We start from the raw sequence: 18,999 nt of genomic DNA, 5'->3' as shown, positions 1-18,999 counted from the left end.
TCCACCCTGGCTCATATGCAGCTTGCCTATGTGCAGCAATGGTCCCCCCACCCCTCACGGCACAGTGGCTTGGACATGTTAGCCTTACTGGGTCAAGGAGCACAGTAGCTCTGCCAAGGAAATTGTGCAAGTGGATTGCCCAGCTTCTGCATGAGACCTTTGAAGAGATCACTGAGACCGATTACCGCGATGTGAGAGAGCACATCAGTGCCCCATTTCGCATGCATGCAGCCCTAACCCTCCTCATCCCAAGAGCCCGCACCGAACAACTTCCTTCCCAAAATAAAAGCCGCTTACCGGGCATCACCTCTGGTGTTTGTTCTTCCCCAAGCACCGTCTACTGCGACTGGCTACCTTCCTCCTGGCTTGAGAACAGCTCCTGGATGCATGCATCTAGGAATGCCGGGCTGTCTTCCTCCTCCTCAGCACCCTCGCACCCGCTTTCCTCCTCCTCCTGCCTTGTTGAACTGGGCTCTGAAGTGTCCATGATGGTCTTCGGAGTGGAGGTGTGGTTGTCCCCAAGTATTGCTTCCAGCTCTTTGTAAAAATGACAGGTCGCAAGGGCAGCATTGGAGCGGAGGTTTGCCTCACAGGCTTTGTGGAAGGCATTCTGCAGCTCCTTCACTTTAACCCTGCACTGCAGTGCATCCCGGTCATGGCCCCTTTCTATCATGTCCCTTGATATCTGCCTGAAGGTATCATAATTCCTGCAGCTGGGACTGGAAAGCTTCCTTCCCCCAAACACTGATGAGGTCCAGCACCTCACCATTGCTCCATACTTGGGATTGCCTGGCATGTGGAGGCATGGTCACCTGGAAAGATTTGCTGAAAGCACTCCACGCCTGGCTGAGCAAACAGGAAGGGGATTTTCAAAATTCCTAGAGAATTTAAAGGGTGGGTCCGACGATTGATCACCTGAGGGCAGGGCATGACCAGTGATGACCATAATGGCTAGAACAGGCATTGTGGGACACTTCTGGAGGCCGATCAGAGCCTATTAATAGATCAGGGTGTCCATACTGGCGCCATAGCACTCCAGCCGGAGCACAGCAAGTGTTATGCTTCTCGTCAAGGTGGATTACCAGGAGCGCTCCAGCCGTGGAGTCTGGGCACTCTACGTGACTTGCCAGTGTGGACACGTCATGAGTTAGGGCGCCCGGGTCTGCTTTAATGCGCTCTAACTCGCAAGTGTAGCCAAGCCCTTAGTGACTGCACTTTCAAGTAGGAGTATCCCAGATTGCACTCTGGGACTGTCATGCTGTAGCAGTATCCACATGGGATGTTACTAGACAGCAAGTTGGTGCACTGTAGATACATACCCCAGTTAGCCACACAGTAACTCATTGTGTAAACAAGCCCTGAGGTATTAAATAAATAAATAAATAAATAATGGAGATATCCCATCTCCTAGAACTGGAAGGGACCTTGAAAGGTCATTGAGTCCAGCCCCCTGCCTTCACTAGCAGGACCAGTACTGATTTTGCCCCAGATCCCCAAGTGGCCCCCTCAAGGATTGAACTCACAACCCTGGGTTTAGCAGGCCAATGCTCAAACCACTGAGCTATCCCTCCCCCCTAGTATTAACAACTATTAGTCCCTACCATCCTGAACTGAATATGAACCAGCAACCTACTCCACATCAATTGCATGTTACCTAACCACTCACTAACTTGTGTTGTATTTCTATCAATACACATTCTGTAATTATCCCCATTTGAACCACCTGTCGACATTGTAGAGAAGAGAAATAATGAATCTCAATTAATTTCCTGTTAGCACACTGATGAGTCTCAAAGTCGTCATGATTTGTCAAAGATGGCTTATATGAGAGACAACATGACCCAGTAGATAGGGCACTGAATTGGGACTCAGGAATGCTTGCTTTAGTTTCTGGTTGGTTCTTTTATTATCTTGTTGGTGATAGGAAAGGAAGAGGCTTCCTGTGCATTTTCAGCTTTTCAGCATACATGTGGAAGGGCAACAAGAGTCTAGCATTCTAGTAATTTATTAATAATAAATATTCGCTAGAGCTGGGCAGGCAATAGTTTTCCTGTTCTAAAAGAGTTTTTGAGATTTTGAAAAATTTTCTATCCCAAATCATGGGGGGCAGGGAGGGAGAGCTCAGTGGTTTGAGCATTGGCCTGCTAAACCCAGGGGTGTGAGTTCAATCCTTGAGGGGGGCATTTAGGGATCTGGGGCAAAAATCTGTCTGGAGATTGGTCCTGCTTTGAGCAGGGAGTTGGACTAGATGACCTCCTGAGGTCCCTTCCAATCCTGTTATTCTATGATGACAGGTAAAAATCTCTCAAAATTTCACTAAGCAATCAAAATTAAAAAAACAAATTGAACTGAGTCAATCAAAATGTTTCATAATAACTTCAAAATGCTTTGCTTTAATTTCATCCTTTTTAATTTCTATATTTTTTATATTTTTTACTATACTCTAACATACATTTCAAAATAAAAAGTAATTTTTACCTGAAAATTGAACTTTTTTGTTTTAAAAAATGTCAAAAGACCACATTTCAACAATTTCAAAACTTTTTTTTTGCAAAATGTTTTGTCAAAACCAACCCTTTCCCACACACAGTTTTGTAAAAAAACCTCCCAAATGGATATAATAATCAGTCTGTGAATCTTAAAGACTATATCACAATGCATACAGAAAGAAAAAAACACCTTTCTTGTGCCACCTTAATTCTGGCATTTACTAACTTCTGAGTGCTTGACTTTGCAATCCTAATATTTTGTTAATGTGACTTTGTGTGTATGTGTGCACATGTGTAATTCCCTAGGTTTTTAAAAGAGAAGACTGAAATCAGAAATTCCATCATGCAGCATTATATTGACACCCATGTGGTTCATCATCAGCGTTGGAACCTTTAGATCCAGCACACAGACCTCTGTCACTTCAGCTACCAAAGAAACTGATAGCAGGTGTAGGTGTTTGTTCTCCATGGACCAGAATTAGAGGGGGATGGGAAACTTTGCCAGTCGGTTTCAAAGATATTTGCTGACAGTAGAGGAATGGCGAGACTCAGGAATCTTAGGGATCCACTACAAGCTGCTGAGGGAGTGTGCTCTAGTGGGTGGAGACTCTTCTGCTCATTCCACCCAAGCATGACCCATTGTGGTGTGTCCACCTCCAACCTGGACCTGTCTGAGTCCTGTCTCTTCCCCACGCCTCATTCCTTGTCCCAGTACCATTCTCCTCAGCTAGCCAGTGCTAGTCTCAACTCCTCAGGCTTCTCGTCCCAGTCATCTCTCTCTTTGTTCCTAGTCTTTTTGCCTAGCCAGGCCCAATTCTCTCCTCTCCGCTGTTCTTCTGATCTGTGTCTCTCCCTCACCATAGCCTACATTCACTCCTCCCATCCATGCTCCATGTCTCCAGTGGCTCCCAGTTCCAATCTCTCTCGCTGGCCTCCTCCTCCAATCTTTCCAATCCTACTTTCCCTTTGCGGCTCCTCATCACAATCTCTTTGCCCAGGCAGCCCTAGTTCTGCCCCTGGTACTCCTGCTCCTCATCAGATCCTTCTCCCTTCTGATTACTCCACTCTGTGGTCAAGTGTCCTTATAAACACACTATTTGGTCTCAGTTCCTTTTGTTTACTGCCTCTTTCATAGATATTTTGCTACCTTGATATCATAAGCATGCTTGATTGGAAACAGTAGCCTTACTTCTTCACTTTATCACTTAAATTAAAAGAAGTCAATATGAATGCAACCCCCTTTTTTTTCCTAAGAGGGTTGCCCATGCGATAAAATCTGTAGTTGAAATTTACAGCATTTTGTCCAAAGCTGTATCACTTATAATTTACTTCCCTGTTGAATACATTATAATTATAATATTAGATTCCATCAAATCCTCCATTTTACTAGTGTATCTTGCACATCATAATATCAGAGTTTGATATTAATTTAATACGATTTTTTCTTCATTTCATTCACAGATGGGGGGGAGGGAATGGAAATTTCTTTAGCTGCACCAGCAGCACAGTTGCAAAAGGCTGCAGCAACTCTCAGTTACCTGAGACTATTGAAGAAATTTAGCCATTAGATCTTGAGTTTTTATTCTCTTAGCCCTTTGTTTTTTTATCTTTTTCAAAGACTTTGATGTCTGAGCAGTTCTTAAATAGTAACAGCTCATCATTTTAGAGCCTTAGTTACTGCACAGTTCCAACTGTAATGATCATTGGCAATGACTGCTGTAATTAAAGGCCGTAACCTGATCAAACTATAATATTACAAGGTTGTGTATTGCACTGATTTTATCCGAAGAAGTGGGCTGTAGTCCACGAAAGCTTATGCTCTAATAAATTTGTTAGTCTCTAAGGTGCCACAAGTACTCCTGTTCTTCTTTTTACTGATTTTATAGGACTTCTACGGTGAATTGCTTTTGTCATAAAACAGTTGTTTTCCTTCAGTTTTGTATCTCTGATTAGGTTCAATCCCTCCCCTCTCCCCACACTTCCCAGGGACAGCCTATTTATCGTCACTTTTGATACCATTAATATTTTATACAACAACATAATCTGTCCAACAACAGCCACAACACTTCTTTTGGTAAGAGATTAAATTGTTCATCAATGACTAGTTTTTAGATGCTGCCCTTTTTCCCCTCTCTCTGGCAGGTGCTATATGTTCAGAAATGCTTAGAAATGCTGCTGCTTAACTGAAACAGAAAATGTCATTGGAGTAAATGGCAGTCAGATTGTTGAAGTGTCTCATGTCTATCAAACTTCCCTGTCAAGCAGGAATGAAAACACCAAATAGTAAAGCACAGTGAGATTCCTTGTCTCCCTGCAGAATACTGCTGCTTAGTCATTCCTAGCAATTGAGTTTAGGAGGTTTCATAATCTAGTAGGGGAAACCGGATTAATCTTGGCAACATTATTTTTTATATCCAAGAGAATAAATCTGCTCTTCTAGTGGAAGTTAAGCTTCTGAAGTCAGGATGACCTTTGAGCAAGAGAAGAATAGAGGATTATAAAAATGAGTGAAATTCTGAGGGAAGAAAAAGAGGCAAGCTTAACAAATAAAACTAAAGGAATGAATGAAGACAACAAGGAAAGATGATATTTTAAAGGGAAGGGACATTAAATTATACCCTTGGGAACAATCCTACTCTGGCAGGATAGTGGTGATGGTGGTGGGGACTACGTGACCTGACAGATCTTTCCCATCTCTAATGTCTTGTCCTTCCCTGATACTGAAGTTAGGTTTACTGGCCTCTAATTGAAAGATTGCCTATGAAGCCTTTTTTTTAAATCGGTGTTACATGAGCTATCCTCTAGTCATCTGGTACAGAAGCTGATTTAAGTGATAGGTTACACACCACAATTATTAGTTCTTCAATTTCGTATTTGAGTTCCTTATGAACTCTTGTGTGAATACCATCTGGTCCGGGTGACTTATTACTGTTTAATTTATCAATTTGTTTCAAAACCTTCTCCATCTGAGAGATTTCCTCAAATTTGTCATCTAAAAAGAATGGCTCAGGTGTGGGAATCTCCCTCAAATCCTTTACAGTGAAGACTGATGCAAAGAATTCATTTAGTTTCTCTGCAATGGCCTTATCTTCCATGAGTGATCTTTTAGCATCTCGATCATCCAGTGGCTCCACTGATTGTTTAGCAGGCTTCCTGCTTCTGATGTACTGTACTTAAAAAAAAAATGCTGTTAGTATTTGAGTCTTTGGCTAGTTGCTCTTCAAATTCTTTTTTGGCCTGCCTAATTATACGTATACAGTTCCTTTTAAGCCTGACAGTGTCTCTTTAATTTTTTGACAGAATCCTCCATGTATATGGTAACTGACTGCCTACTAAATGTAATGCTAGGCAACCAAAGCCAGGTTCCCTGCCATGAAAGCCTGATCATACTCATACAAACTACTGGAGAAAATTATTTTTCATGAGCTAATAGAAAACGTTTATTTATTCTACCTCTAGATGTTCCATACAAATTGTATGTAATAGTCTCCAGGGGAGAGAAAAATCAAAATTTGAATAATTTGTAGAACTGGTATCCTATTTGTATGTGTGGCAGTTCTATTGTGATATTATCAACTTTTGCTGTCTGCTCAGTAAGTAATCAGTTTTACTGCTGAGCTGTTAAAAATCCCGTAGAGAAAATTACAAATTGAGAATTCAGTCTGGATTTGCAGTTCTTCAGGGCGATACACTCAGCCCTACTTTAACACTCTCTAATAAAAACTACTGCTCCCAAATACATCATAAGTGATAGCTCTTCAACATAAATTACTATCTCACTGCTGTTCCAATGATCAAGAGTCAGGGATACTGTGGCAGGTCTATTAACTCTTAAAATTGTCCTATTAAAACTATGGCCTCAATCCTGCATACATGGATGTGGTCAATTTTAAGCCCTCTAGTAATGCCTTTGAAGTCACTAAGGTACATACGTGATGTGATCGTTAATTTGAGGGAATTCTGTATGTAGTCAGGGAAGAATGTAAAGAGGGAAGGATGGTCTCCTAGCTATGTATAGGAGGAGTCAGAAGACCCTGATAAAGATTTCAAAGTGCCTTTAGGCAGTGGTTCTCAACCAAGGGTACGCATACCCCTGCAGGTGCTCAGAGGTCTTCCAGGAGGTACATCAACTCATCTAGATAATTGTCTAGTTTTACAATAGGCTACATGAAAAGCACTAACGAAGTCAGTACAAACTAAAATTTCATACAGACAATGACTCGTTTATACTGCTCTATATCCTATACACTGAAATGTAAGTACAATATTTATATTCCAACTGATTTATTTTATAATTACACCTCTACCCCGATATAATGCGACCCAAACACGAATTCGGATATAACACGGTAAAGCAGCGCTCCAGGGGGCCGTGGCTGTGTGCTCTGGCGGATCAAAGTAAGTTCGTTGTAACGTGGTTTCATCTCTAACGCAGTAAGATTTTTTGGCTCCCGAGGACAGCGTTATATCGGGGTAGAGGTGTATATGGTAAAAAGGAGAAAGTAAGCAATTTTTTGGTAATAGTGCGCTGTGACACTCATGTATTTTTATATATGATTTTGTTAGCACGTAGTTTTTAAGTGAGGTGAAACTTGGGGTTCCCAAGACACATCAGACTCCTGAAAGGGGGACAGTAGTCTGGAGAGGTTAAAAGCCACTGACTTAGGGCATGTCTAGACAGCAAGCAGGATTCTGTGGCAGCGAGCCTCAGAACTCAGGTCTATGCTCAGGCTCACTCTACAGCACTAAAAATAGTTGTGTGGATGTTCAGGCTCGGGCTGGAGCTTGCGGAAAGGAGTGCATTCAGAGCTGGAGCTCCAGCCCAAGCCTAAATATCTACACAGCCAATTTTAATGCCGTAGCACAGATCCAGGCTGTAGACCCAAACTCAGAGACTTGCTGCCATGGGATCCTCCTTGCTGTGTAGATGTATCTTAAATGATTTGGGAACCTAAATCCCATTGACTTTTCAATGAGACTTATGATCTTAAGTGCCTAATTCACTTTTGAAAATAGGATATTTTAGGCTCCTGAATAATTCAGTTGCTTTTGAAAATTTTACTCCTAATTCATTTTTCTGGCTGCACCACAGTCTTTCTGTCGATCAGGCAAGTTCGTTAGGACAAAATTTTCAAAAGTGTCTTCTACTTGTGGTGTCTCGATTTTTTTGGTGCCCAGTTTAAAATACTTAGGACCTAATTTTCAGAGATGCTGAGCAACCACAACTCACAATGTAGTGATCTGTGGCCAGAGTGTCAGATGTTAACATGGCCTGTCTTTTGTCATAACTGTATTGCTTTAAACCATTTGGCTACTGGCATACACTGCTGCCTCGGTAGCACTAAAACACTGTCATTTAGGTATTGTTTATTTATATGGGTATTATGTGTATAGCACTCATAACTGTGGTATCTTAAAGGAGCATTCCATAGAGGCCCATAGGTGGCAGCAGTTGCTGGCAGCAAGACAGTTAAATGAGGAGGTACCAACAGTCTGGTGCAGAACTGGAATTCCATTTTGCCCCATGTACCTGTGTGCTAGACAGCACTGACACCATTATATGATGTTTGTGGCATGAGATGTTTCTAGGGCCATTGATTACACATCTGTGGTAGAATGATTTCTCTTTGTTCAGGTGAGAAACTGTAATGCTTTGAAAGTGGGTGTCATCTCTATTATAAAGCAACAGAGGGTCCTGTGATCACTGCAATCTAAGCATGAAAGAGTCTTCACTCAGAGCATACAGAGCTCCTGACAACTTCAGTGAGGATCCTGTATACAAAGATGGCAGAATTTGACCCAGAAGTGTGTAAGGCGCTGTACAGAACAAATAGAAAAAAAGGTCTGTTTCCCAAAGAGTTTGCAGTCTAAAGGCCTGATCCTGCAAATACTTGCTACCAGGCACAGTGCTTGCTAATATGAGCAGTTCTATTGATTTCAAAAGTACTGTTCATGGCAGTAAGCACAATGCCTGGTGGTAAGTGCTTGCCGGATTGGGCCAAACAGTCAGAGAAGGAATGAGGTATGATAGGATTTAAGCAGTATGTTATTTTGTTCCCACTTTGGCACTTTGCAGTGTACAAAGCTGTGTACTTATATGGTCCTTAATACCATTGTATCTGAGCATTTAGCACTGCAACTACAACTGTAGAAAGGACTGTGTCAAGTAATTGTTGGAAAAAAGATATTAAGAAAAACTGTTCCTGAAAAGCCCATTCCACTAGAGTATGGGGTTGCTGAAGGGCAGAGGATAACCACAGTATTCTCCAGTCCAGTGAAAACATATTTGTAAGGCGCTCATATTGGTATCTATCTGGGTCCAGTGGGAAGACAAGAAAATTTAGCCATCCTTTGGGCTCCAGGATGAGTGGAAGGTACCATTTTCTTGTAATAGATCATGTGATGGATCATACAGCAACCATTAAAAGAGAAGCTGATTTCTTTTCTTCCATGTCTTGATTCAGTAGTCGAGATGGGCTTCTTTTAATTAGTACATTCAGCTGAGAGACAACAAAAATGGAAAGAGTACACTGCTAATCCCTAGAAGATTATCACTTGCTAATGTTCCTGCCAGTCAGAGGCACCCACTTTCTAATGTGCCAGAGAGGGGGTTACTCCCTCCCAGCCCTGTTTTAGGCCCTGCCCCCACCCCACCCCTTCCCCAAGGTCCCACCCCCACCCTGCCTCTTCCTGCCCCGTTCCACTCCCTTCCCTGAGCATGCCCTACCCTCCCTCTTTCCCCCCCCCCCCCCAGCACCTCCTGCACACCACGGAACAGCCGATCCATGGTGGGCAGGAGGCGTTGTGATGGAGGGGAAGGCACTGATCGACAGGGCCGTTATGAGGCAGGAGGCTCTGGGGGGAGGGAGAGGCACTGATAGGGGGCTGCCGGTGAGTGCTCAGCACTCACTATTTTTTTTCCGTGGATGCTCCAGCCAGCACTAGCAAAGTTCCTAAGGGTCTGATCCAAATCCCATTGAAATCAATGGAAATAGATTAAGAAAAGATATGGCTTAGCACTGTTTGTGAAAAATGCTTTAACATAGGAATTGTTATACCAGGTCAGACCAGTCATCTGTCTAATCCGGTGACCTATCTCTGACAGTGGCTAGAACCAGAAGAAGTGAGGTTTTTACCCACGAAAGCTTATGCCCAAATAAATGTTAGACTTTAAGGTGCCACCAGACTCCTTGTTGTTTTTGTAGATACAGACTAACATGGCTACCCCCTGATACTTGAGCCTGCTTCAGAGAAATCTTATAATGTACAAATATGGAATAACCTGCCCACAAGTGAAGTTTCTCCCTGACCTCATCAATTAATAGTTGGCTTACCCCCTGAATCATGAGGGGTTTACCCCTGTTTTTAGTTTGAGGAAATCTTTATCACATTTTGCAGACTTTAGACATATTTTTACACAACTGGTAACTACTGCTCAGAGGAGGTTGATGATTAATCTCTTGTGTAACATAGGGACCAAATAACTTTTATATCTCCTGCAAGACAACATGGGAAACCAGCATTTGAAGCTATCTGCAGTATCTTAGCCTGACCATCAGATGGAGACAAATGGCTTCGATTCATCTGCCCATTAGCCCTCATGAGTGGACATAATGCGTCCCAAGTGTAAGAGATTATAAAACTTCTTCCTGGTAATATTTCTAATGTAAAATCATTTTCTTTTTTAGCTGAAACAAAGATCTGCTTCAAATATTACCATGGAGTGAGTGGAGCACTACGTGCTACGACCCCCAGTGTCACGGTGAAAAACAGTTCTGCTCCCGTAAGTTGCTCCAGCCTTTTCTGCTTCTCTATTATTTATTTCCAACTATTATTGCGCATTTTATTGCTTTCCTTGCCTGTCCTTTGTATTTTTGTGTTAATTTTGATTATGACTTTCTGCTCTTAAATTCTCTGGAATATACTAAAGGGATATCAATCCTATCATAGTCTGAGAGGAACTGGAATGTCAGCTATGTAACATGCCATGGTGTATAAGAGTTAGTAACACATACTATGTAACACACACTCAGTTTATAAGAGTTAGTAACAATCAGAGAATGCAGTACTTCCACAGCCCCTTCTGACTGACTTTATGCTACAGATTTAAAGAAAGAGCACACACATCCTTACACATCATGAAGTTTCTTCTTTCAAATGTAATTATAGATTAAAAAAAAACATGATCTGTCTTTTTTTAAATACCAGGGGCTATGCCCTGTGTTCTAGAGGTGTCAACCTTTTCCCATCCGGGTCGCAAAAACATCTACTTCAATTTTCTACCATCACCCTATGCCCCAGAATCATTTGTGTTCATATCCCAGGATCCTTTGCAGGCTTAGAGTCAAAAAGACCAACAAGTTGTAACACATCATGTGTTCTTACATTCTTATCTGTTTGTTGTATGGTATGTGACACAATAATGCATAATATGTTCGAAGCATAATAATGGAACAGAATAGCTTAATACTAAGTAGAAGAAAACAACCAAACAAGTTGGACATTGTTTACTTCAATAGACTTACCATATTGATGCACCCAAATAAAGAGAAAAAAGCATGAGAAAAATGTAATGTGTAGATTCTCCATTACCTGTGAACCTCATACCTCCAGTCACTGCTGAAACCACCACTGTCAGCTCAAACTTCAACCCCATCCCCTGTGTCTTCTATGCCTTTAAATTGGCAGTAGCTGCAGCTGAAACTGGAAACTCAAAGAAACCAGCTGTTTGAACTGAAAACACACATACACCTTTCTAGTGCAACTTAACAGACCAAAAAGCTCATTCAGTCTGGAAAGGGTTGGGTTTTTTTAATTTTAAACTAATAGGTTTCTCAGAGTTGTGAAAGAAGTTACAGCCCTCACCCTGTCTACTTCAAAGACAAAGACATTTGAGGCTGGAACTGGAAATGCTAGTGTCAGCAGAGACTGTGGGGTTGAGGAGCCCAGTGATCCCAGATAGATTAGATCAATAGATCAGTCTAGCTAGTTCTCTCATTTTCAGTTAACTGAATTTTTTTTTAAAGAAAATGTGGAAAAAGAGAGAAAAGAATTTACCAACATAAGGTTTAAGACATAAATTCAGCAGACCAGATTCACCAGTCTGATCCAGTTGCTTTGTGCTGTTCCAGTGTCACAAAGCAGCCAATGAACTAGGCCACAATACAAGTGAACGCCCCAATCCTCCTACAGCAGCATGAATGCAGACATTCTGCCCTCATGGAATAGCTAATAGGATCACGGTCTAAGACTTGTACTCATGTTCTGTTTTGCTTGTGATTTCTGTTCCTGAAGTCCCTGCTCAGGAATTACTCCCTTTGAAGTCAATGGGAGTCTTACCAGCAGTGTGGGCTAGACCCCAAGTGCAGTGTGAGAAACAATCCTAAGCAGAGAAGATTGCCTACCTTATCTGTAAAATAGGTACTAGAGATAGAGTTCTGTGAAATTCTGCTTTCTTTGAAGTCAATGGGAGTTTTGCCATTGATTTCAGTGGAGTCACAATTTCACCCTTAGTCTCTGGAGCTCAGCAGGATCCTAGTGTGTCATTGGAGGCTGCTTATTTTAGATGAATAGACTTTTTAAATTTGGCACAGCGTGAAAAGAAGATCACACAAGAGTGTATGACCATCTAAAGGCATTTGGATACAGGTTTCCTTCTGGATACAGTGTTTGCAACTAGCATATTCACATGCTGACTATCCCAAGCAGATTGTCTTAGAGCCTTCCAGGTGGTATTCAGTACAAATGCTGCTGACAGAGTATTTAACCAAAAGTTTTTAAAAAAAAAAAATCTGATCCCCCAAAGAGGAAGCTGTTACTATGCTAGTTGGACATCATTACTTCACGTGTCCATTGACTGTACTTTAGACTTGGTGACTTCATATTTTTATACTGTTTATGTTTTATTACCTTTGAACTTATCACCTCACACTCCAACCCAGTTACTGTATTTTCCTCTGCTGATTCAGATGCCCTGCAGTTCATTGGCCAATTAAAAGTCCTCCCACTCCCAGGGTGTATCTCCTGTGAGTCACCATGATGAGTCTGAATATCTAGGATCCCAAAGCTATATCCTTTGCCCAATTCACACACAGTGCAAGCTCTACACATGGATTTAGGGCAGCATAAAGACCCCAGTTAGTTGTTTCAGCTTCGATCTGTATAGCTAAACATTTATGCCATGCTCATTATAATAGTATGTGTGAATTACACTCAGTAGAATAGAACAACTTAGTGATATCTGTAATATTCAGTATGTTGTTGCTGCTGGTTTTTAGTCATAATGCTGTAGCTGTACATTTGTCTTTACATCAGGTACCATACTGGAAAAATGGACATTTGTTCTGTCAGTTAATTTTTGCTCTGCTCAGTGATTTAAATAATCATGTTTTTAAAGCCACTCAAGAGCAGTTATTTCAAGCAGCAGGAAAGCTGCATCAGGCTAGTGGCAAAGGCTGAGAATGTGACAACGATTTAACCTAATTATGGGTCTAGCCCCTTTTGCATTAAAATAAACAGGCACCACAATGAACAGCATGCTACACAAAAAAGGAAATCCTTTTCCCTAAGAGTTCACAGTCTGAAGACACAGATTGGATCCATCACAATTAAACAAAAAGTGGTGTATGGATGTATAACCTCAGGATGAATCCACCTCTCCCTTAAACTGGTAGAATTCATTAGGTACATACTAGATACATAGAAACGCTGTTGACCTAACCTCTAGAGCTTTAGTGCCACAGTTCTTGTCTGCATAGACCCCTCATGGCATTAGTCAAACACACTTAGCATCAGGGCAGAACCATGTAAACTGGAGCTAACTATTGGGAGAGACCTTCTGAATGTTGTGCTGGTGCAGAACTGCTGCCTTTCCCACGGCAGGGATTACCGTTTGATAAGTTAACTGCCATTTGATGGTGACTGATCATTACTGAGGATTTCCTGCTGTAAATATTTGCATTATTTGCTGTCATGTTGAGTGTGGGCCGTTGATGAACACTAGATAATGAACCGTCCTGTTTCATTTTTTGTGTACTTTGGAAGACTAAGCTCTAAACCAAGTCTTTATGATAAAGTGAGTTTGCATACATGAAGGGACAAGTTTCTCATTCTTTCCCTTGTTTCATACGCCATTTAAACACTCTTTTCATTCTTCTTCATGTCTTATTGTGTAAGATGTGGGTTCCCTTAATAATAAACCTAATTAATAATACTTACCTCTTCTACAGTCCTTTTCAAAGCACTTTACAAAGGAGAGCAGTATCATTTTACAGATGGGGAAATTGAGGCAAAGAGAAGTGGAAGTGACTTTGGAGCACAGGTTTAAAATTCAAAATGACCTTGCCAAATTGGAGAATTGGACTGAATTGAACAAGATGAAACTCAGTAAAGACAAGTATGAAGTACTTCATTTAGGAAGGAAAAATCAAATGCACAACTACAAAGTGGGGAATAACTGGCTAGGTGATAGTGCTGCTGAAAAGGATCTAAGGGTTATAATGGATCACAAATTGAATATGAGTCGTCAATATGAGGGAGCTACAAAAAAGGCTAATATGATTCTGTGGTATATTAACAGGAGTATTATATGAAGACACATGAGGTAATTGTCCCAGCTGGAGTACTATGTTCAATTCTGGGCACCAGAATTTAGGAAGGATGTGAGCAAATTGGAAAGAGTCCAGAGGAGAGCAACAAAAATGAGAAAAGATTTAGAAGAGTTGACTTTTGAAGAAAGGTTGAAAAAACAGGGCATGTTTAGTCTTGAGAAAAGAAGACTCGGAGGGCTGCCTGATAACAGTCTTCCAATATGTTAAGGGATGTGATAAAGAGGATGGTGGTCAATTGTTCTTGTCCACTGAAGGTAGGACAAGTGATGGGCTTAATCTGCAGCAAGGGAGATTGAGGTTAGATATTAGGAAAATCTTTCTAACTCTAAGGGCTCGTCTACACTACCAAGTTTTGTTGACAAAACTTAAGTCAACGCCCAAAAGTCGACAAAACAAAAATTGCTAAAGGATGTTCACACTTGCTGCCTCTGTCGACAGATCATGTCCACATTGGGGACACCATCATCGACAGGGTGAGCAATGCACCGTGGGTATGTATCCCACAGTGCAGTGTTGTGGGAAGGAAGAGCTGATTGCTGCGCATCTTGGGACTCGTCTCCAAGTTCTCCCACAGCCCCCTCAGTGCTGAGTGCAGCATCATGAGTAGCTCTGTGAGCTCTTCGTGCTGAGGAATGGCAAAGCAGCACAGCAGTCTGTCCCCCTCCCCCTGCAGCAGCAGCAGTCATCTGCCTGATGCTGTGTTCCTAGCGCAGGGCAGAACAGGAGCATTTCCATTATTTGCTCTTTGTTCCCCAAAGGGAGCAGCGCACAGATACTTCCCTGAGCTTTGAAAGGGGAGGGGTGCATGCCTGCAGAGCAGCAGAGATCAAAACACTGAGCAGAGCAATCAGGGCAGGCATTGTGGGATACTGGCAGAAGACAGTTCTGTCGACAAAACAATCAGCAGTGTCTACACTGGCTCTTTGTCGACAATATAGGGAGGGGAAAAGACAAAAATCTTTCATAGGGGTGGAAGTTTTTTGTTGCCAAAACTGGGCGTTTTTCATGACAATAGTCCCATTGTAGTGAGTATGCTCTTGCTGCTTTATTGCCAAAAGGCAGTTTTTGGCGACAAAACTTGCCAGTGTAGACAGGCCCTAAGGGTACTTAAGCTCTGGAACAGGCTTCCAAGGGAGGTTGTGGCATCCGCATCATTGGAAGCTTTTAACAACAAGTTAGACAAACACTGGTCAGGGATGGTCTAGGTTTACTAGGTCCCGCCTCAGTGCAGGGGATTGGACTAGATGACCTTTTGAGGTCCCTTCCAGACCTACATTTCTATGAGTTGACCAAGGTCAGCAGCAGGCCAGAACTAGAACCCGAGTCTTCTGAGTTCCAGCCCAGCACGCTACCCATTAGACCATGCTGCCTCCCTACAGTTTCATATTAACCATAGCAATAGTAAATCACCAGTACATTTTTCACAGGACAGCTATAATAATAATAATTAATAATACAGCATCTTTCAGAGCAATAGGTATGGAAGCATTAGGATACAGAAGCAAGAAAAGGAGATTAACTTTCTGATAGTTATGACACAGCTCAACAGTTAAGGTTATTTAAAAAGGCTTGTGTAAAATACATTATCAGGGCATTGCAATTAAGCACACAGAAGAATGCAAGTCAAGCATATTTTTTTAACATATCTTACAAATACAAGGCTAAATTATGCCTCTTACAAGGTTCAGCCATGCTGGGAAAGAGAAGTGCTACTAGAGCAGCTATGCCTGAGGCATTGTGCCTACTTAAGCCACAAGTGATATGAGAGAACTTAACAAGAGGGGCCCTTTTCTATATATTTAAAAAGTATAGCCAGAGTTCTTCCTGCTGCTGCCAGTTTGATTTGCAAGGTAAGTGGCATCAGAGTACCCCTTACATCCAGCCTGTTCCTTTTGCAGGTGCACTAATGGGGAGGAAGGGCAAAGAAGCTGGTGTAATTTACTCAGGTATTAGAAAAGAAAGGGAAAATTAAAGGAAAAAAATAATTAGAGCTAAAAAATGCTTACTTGGCTGGAAGGGTAAGTGGCTGCAGCAGTCAGATACAAAATGGCACCTATAGGGATGCAGCAGCTTGTCAGTCCAAAATTTAAAAGGCCAGCAGGCAGAAAAAATATGCTGTGAATAGTTCCTATGAGAAGGTGAACTCCCCATATTGGGAAGTTTAAAGGTAAGACAATTAGTTCTTAAGAACGGGGCTGAATTTCCATTTTTCTAAGGCTTGAAAAACTGAGTGGAAGAAGTTCCCATGATCTTAAAGCCGCAGTTTGGTGTGTTGAAGTAGTCATGCCTTTTTGTTTTCCTTTGATATTATCTTTCTTTAACAATAGTTGCAATGCTTTTATAGACCCTCTACTGCATTGTAACACCATAAAATGGTACACCATAAAAATGCGTGCTTCTGGAATTAAAGTAGTTACTAAACTGATTGTAGAATTACTTTAGAGGGTTTTTTGTTTTATTTTGTTTTTAAGTCTCTTTGTCAAAGGTTTTCTGAAAGTGCACAAAGAACAATACAGGCAGGCATCTCAAGAATGGTTTATGATGTCTGGAATTAATAAGGTATAAAATAACTGTTCATAGTAAACTGATCTGAAGTAAAAGAAAGAAGTACAGTAGGACTTGACTAGGCAACACTTACTACTTAAGTACTAGGGAACACTTAGTCACATGAGTAGTTCCATAATGGTTTTGCAGTTGAGTCATTGGTGTAATGTAATTACACTTTGTAGTTATGCTTTTCTATATTTTTGTTACCACTGATTCCTATAACCTGAAGGTTAACTCCATGTCCATATTACTTATTATTACCATCTTGGTAATACATGAACTTTTTAGAATCCAGATACATAAATAACATTGTATTGACACCATAATCACTCTGTCAGATAGTGTACCTTCCATTTATATGGATTGGTGGAATCAAATGGCATAACCAGAGTGTAACTGCAATGTAACTACAGTTACTGCATTATTAATAATAGCCTTGTTTCCTTTTCTGTGTACTTCCCATATTTTAAATGGGGGAAGAGATTTTGCTTAAAGGTTAAGAAAACTAGTTTCTATGGTGTTTGTCCTTTTTGTTTGTTTTCAGAGATTTTACCAGTTCCAGCAGTATTTTGGTCCTGATTCAGCAAAGCACCTAAATACCAATTGACTTCTATGGAAAGCATAGGGAATATCTCTCAAATTCATAGAATCTTTCAAAAAAGAAGAAAATTAGTAAGTGAAATCACTTACTAATGTAGCATTGTATCTAGCTGTGTATAGCACTGACATACAGTAAATTAAAATGCATCAACAGATAAAATGACAGGTATACCCAGTTCTGATTAATCTTTCTTTTCTTTTTGGCCAGTTCAATTCCATGAGGCCCAAATGCCTGTCGCCATCACCTTGTGTTATCACACAGTCGTACCACTTAAAAAAAAGCATGTATGTATGTTTTAATACAGAGCTATCTTGAACTGGTGGAATGGAAATACAAAAAAGTAACCTCTTTCTGCATCAACAGTAATTTTCTTAGTTACAATTTAGGAAAATGTAGACACGGGGCTGTCTCTGTGGTTTTTTATTGTTCTTAACTAAGTGGAATATGCCTCTGATCTGCAAACTAAAAAGTCACCAAATATTTTGCTACCCTGAGTAACTTTCTGATCTGCCAGTATGACTTTTATCGAAAAAAAAAAATGTTCCAAATTTCAAACTTGAGTACCTAAGGTTAGGTGCTAAGAAAGGGTAATCAAGCTCCTAAATATAGATTTAGATGTCTTACCATCTACATTTGGGCCCAGTAACAATTTGCGTTTATATCACGTGACATCTGAGGAACTCAAAGCATTTAACAACCCTTAATTAAACTTCAAACGACCTACAGGAAACAAATCTAATCTGAATTGGGTTTGACTGTCGTTTCAGATTTTTGATGTATTTTAATTTAGGTAAATGCTAAATACCATCCTGTACTCCTAGCACACTAAACCACTTAAGTATTTTGTGTGTCTCTTTGAAGACTGCACATCTTAGAAGGATGGAAAGAATAAGGTGCAAAGTGTTTGTGTGTAGTAAATAGGCACCTTTAGTTAAACAGTCTGTCTGTATCATCAGGATGGCATGACACATTATTTCTCTATCATGATTTCTTTTCAGTGGTGCCCAGAGGCACACTGATTAGACCTCTTTGAAACAATTGGCACAGAGTATTTGTATCAAGAGGCAACTTTATTAATACAGATGATGCACTGAATGACAATGCCTTTTTGCGTCCTGGGATGGATTCTGGGTAATATATCAGGCAACAAAAGAATTAGCATGACACATCAGATGTGTCTCTGGCTAAGTACCAGCTACATGCAGTAAAGAAAAGCCTTATGCCCAGGGAAATAGGACAGTTGGTATGCATAGAGTATTTAGTGTACTAAAAATCAGTGGAACATAATTAATTTGAAATGGAAGCTCTGGAAATGGAAGACTTCCCCCAGTCTCTTAGAATTGTTGTTCCAACACAGGTTCCACTTGATTCTGGTTAAGCACCTGAAAATGTCATAATCTAAGTTTTTGTGATGAGGATTACAAACCCCACACTGGAGAAGAAGGGGTTAAGGGCCCAGGTATCCCTGCCCTGCCACATCTGCAAAGCCTGCACAAACTGGATGCAAAGTTTAAAAAAGGGAAACAGAGCAGCTCAGAGGGCATCAGACAGTGGAGGGGAACAATTTTGTGCCCTGAGTTCTTGAACAGAGGCGGATTACGGTGTTGTGGGGCCCTGGACCAGAGTAAGTGGGGGCCCCTCCCTACCCTCTGCCTGCAGTCCCCCGCCCCCTCCCCAGTATTCCTGCTGGGGAAATGGGGTTGGGGTGCAGGGGCTTCCCCCCACTCCCTGCCCAGCAATCCTGCTTAGGAGT

General features: G+C 41.2%; 1 protein-coding gene across 1 annotated transcript in view; it reads left to right on the top strand.

Annotated features, from left to right (window-relative positions):
• The window catches only part of HECW1 (HECT, C2 and WW domain containing E3 ubiquitin protein ligase 1), a 297,476-nt gene that overhangs the window by 102,253 nt on the left and 176,224 nt on the right, over positions 1-18,999 (top strand). The window contains exon 5 of the mRNA XM_054021224.1: positions 10,178-10,272. Within this exon, the coding sequence (XP_053877199.1) occupies positions 10,178-10,272 (95 nt within the window). The remainder of the gene's footprint in view (positions 1-10,177; positions 10,273-18,999) is intronic.

The sequence above is a fragment of the Malaclemys terrapin genome, chromosome 2 (assembly GCF_027887155.1).
Source record: "Malaclemys terrapin pileata isolate rMalTer1 chromosome 2, rMalTer1.hap1, whole genome shotgun sequence".
NCBI lineage: Eukaryota > Metazoa > Chordata > Testudines > Emydidae > Malaclemys > Malaclemys terrapin.
This window is presented reverse-complemented; position numbering and strand designations above follow the sequence as displayed.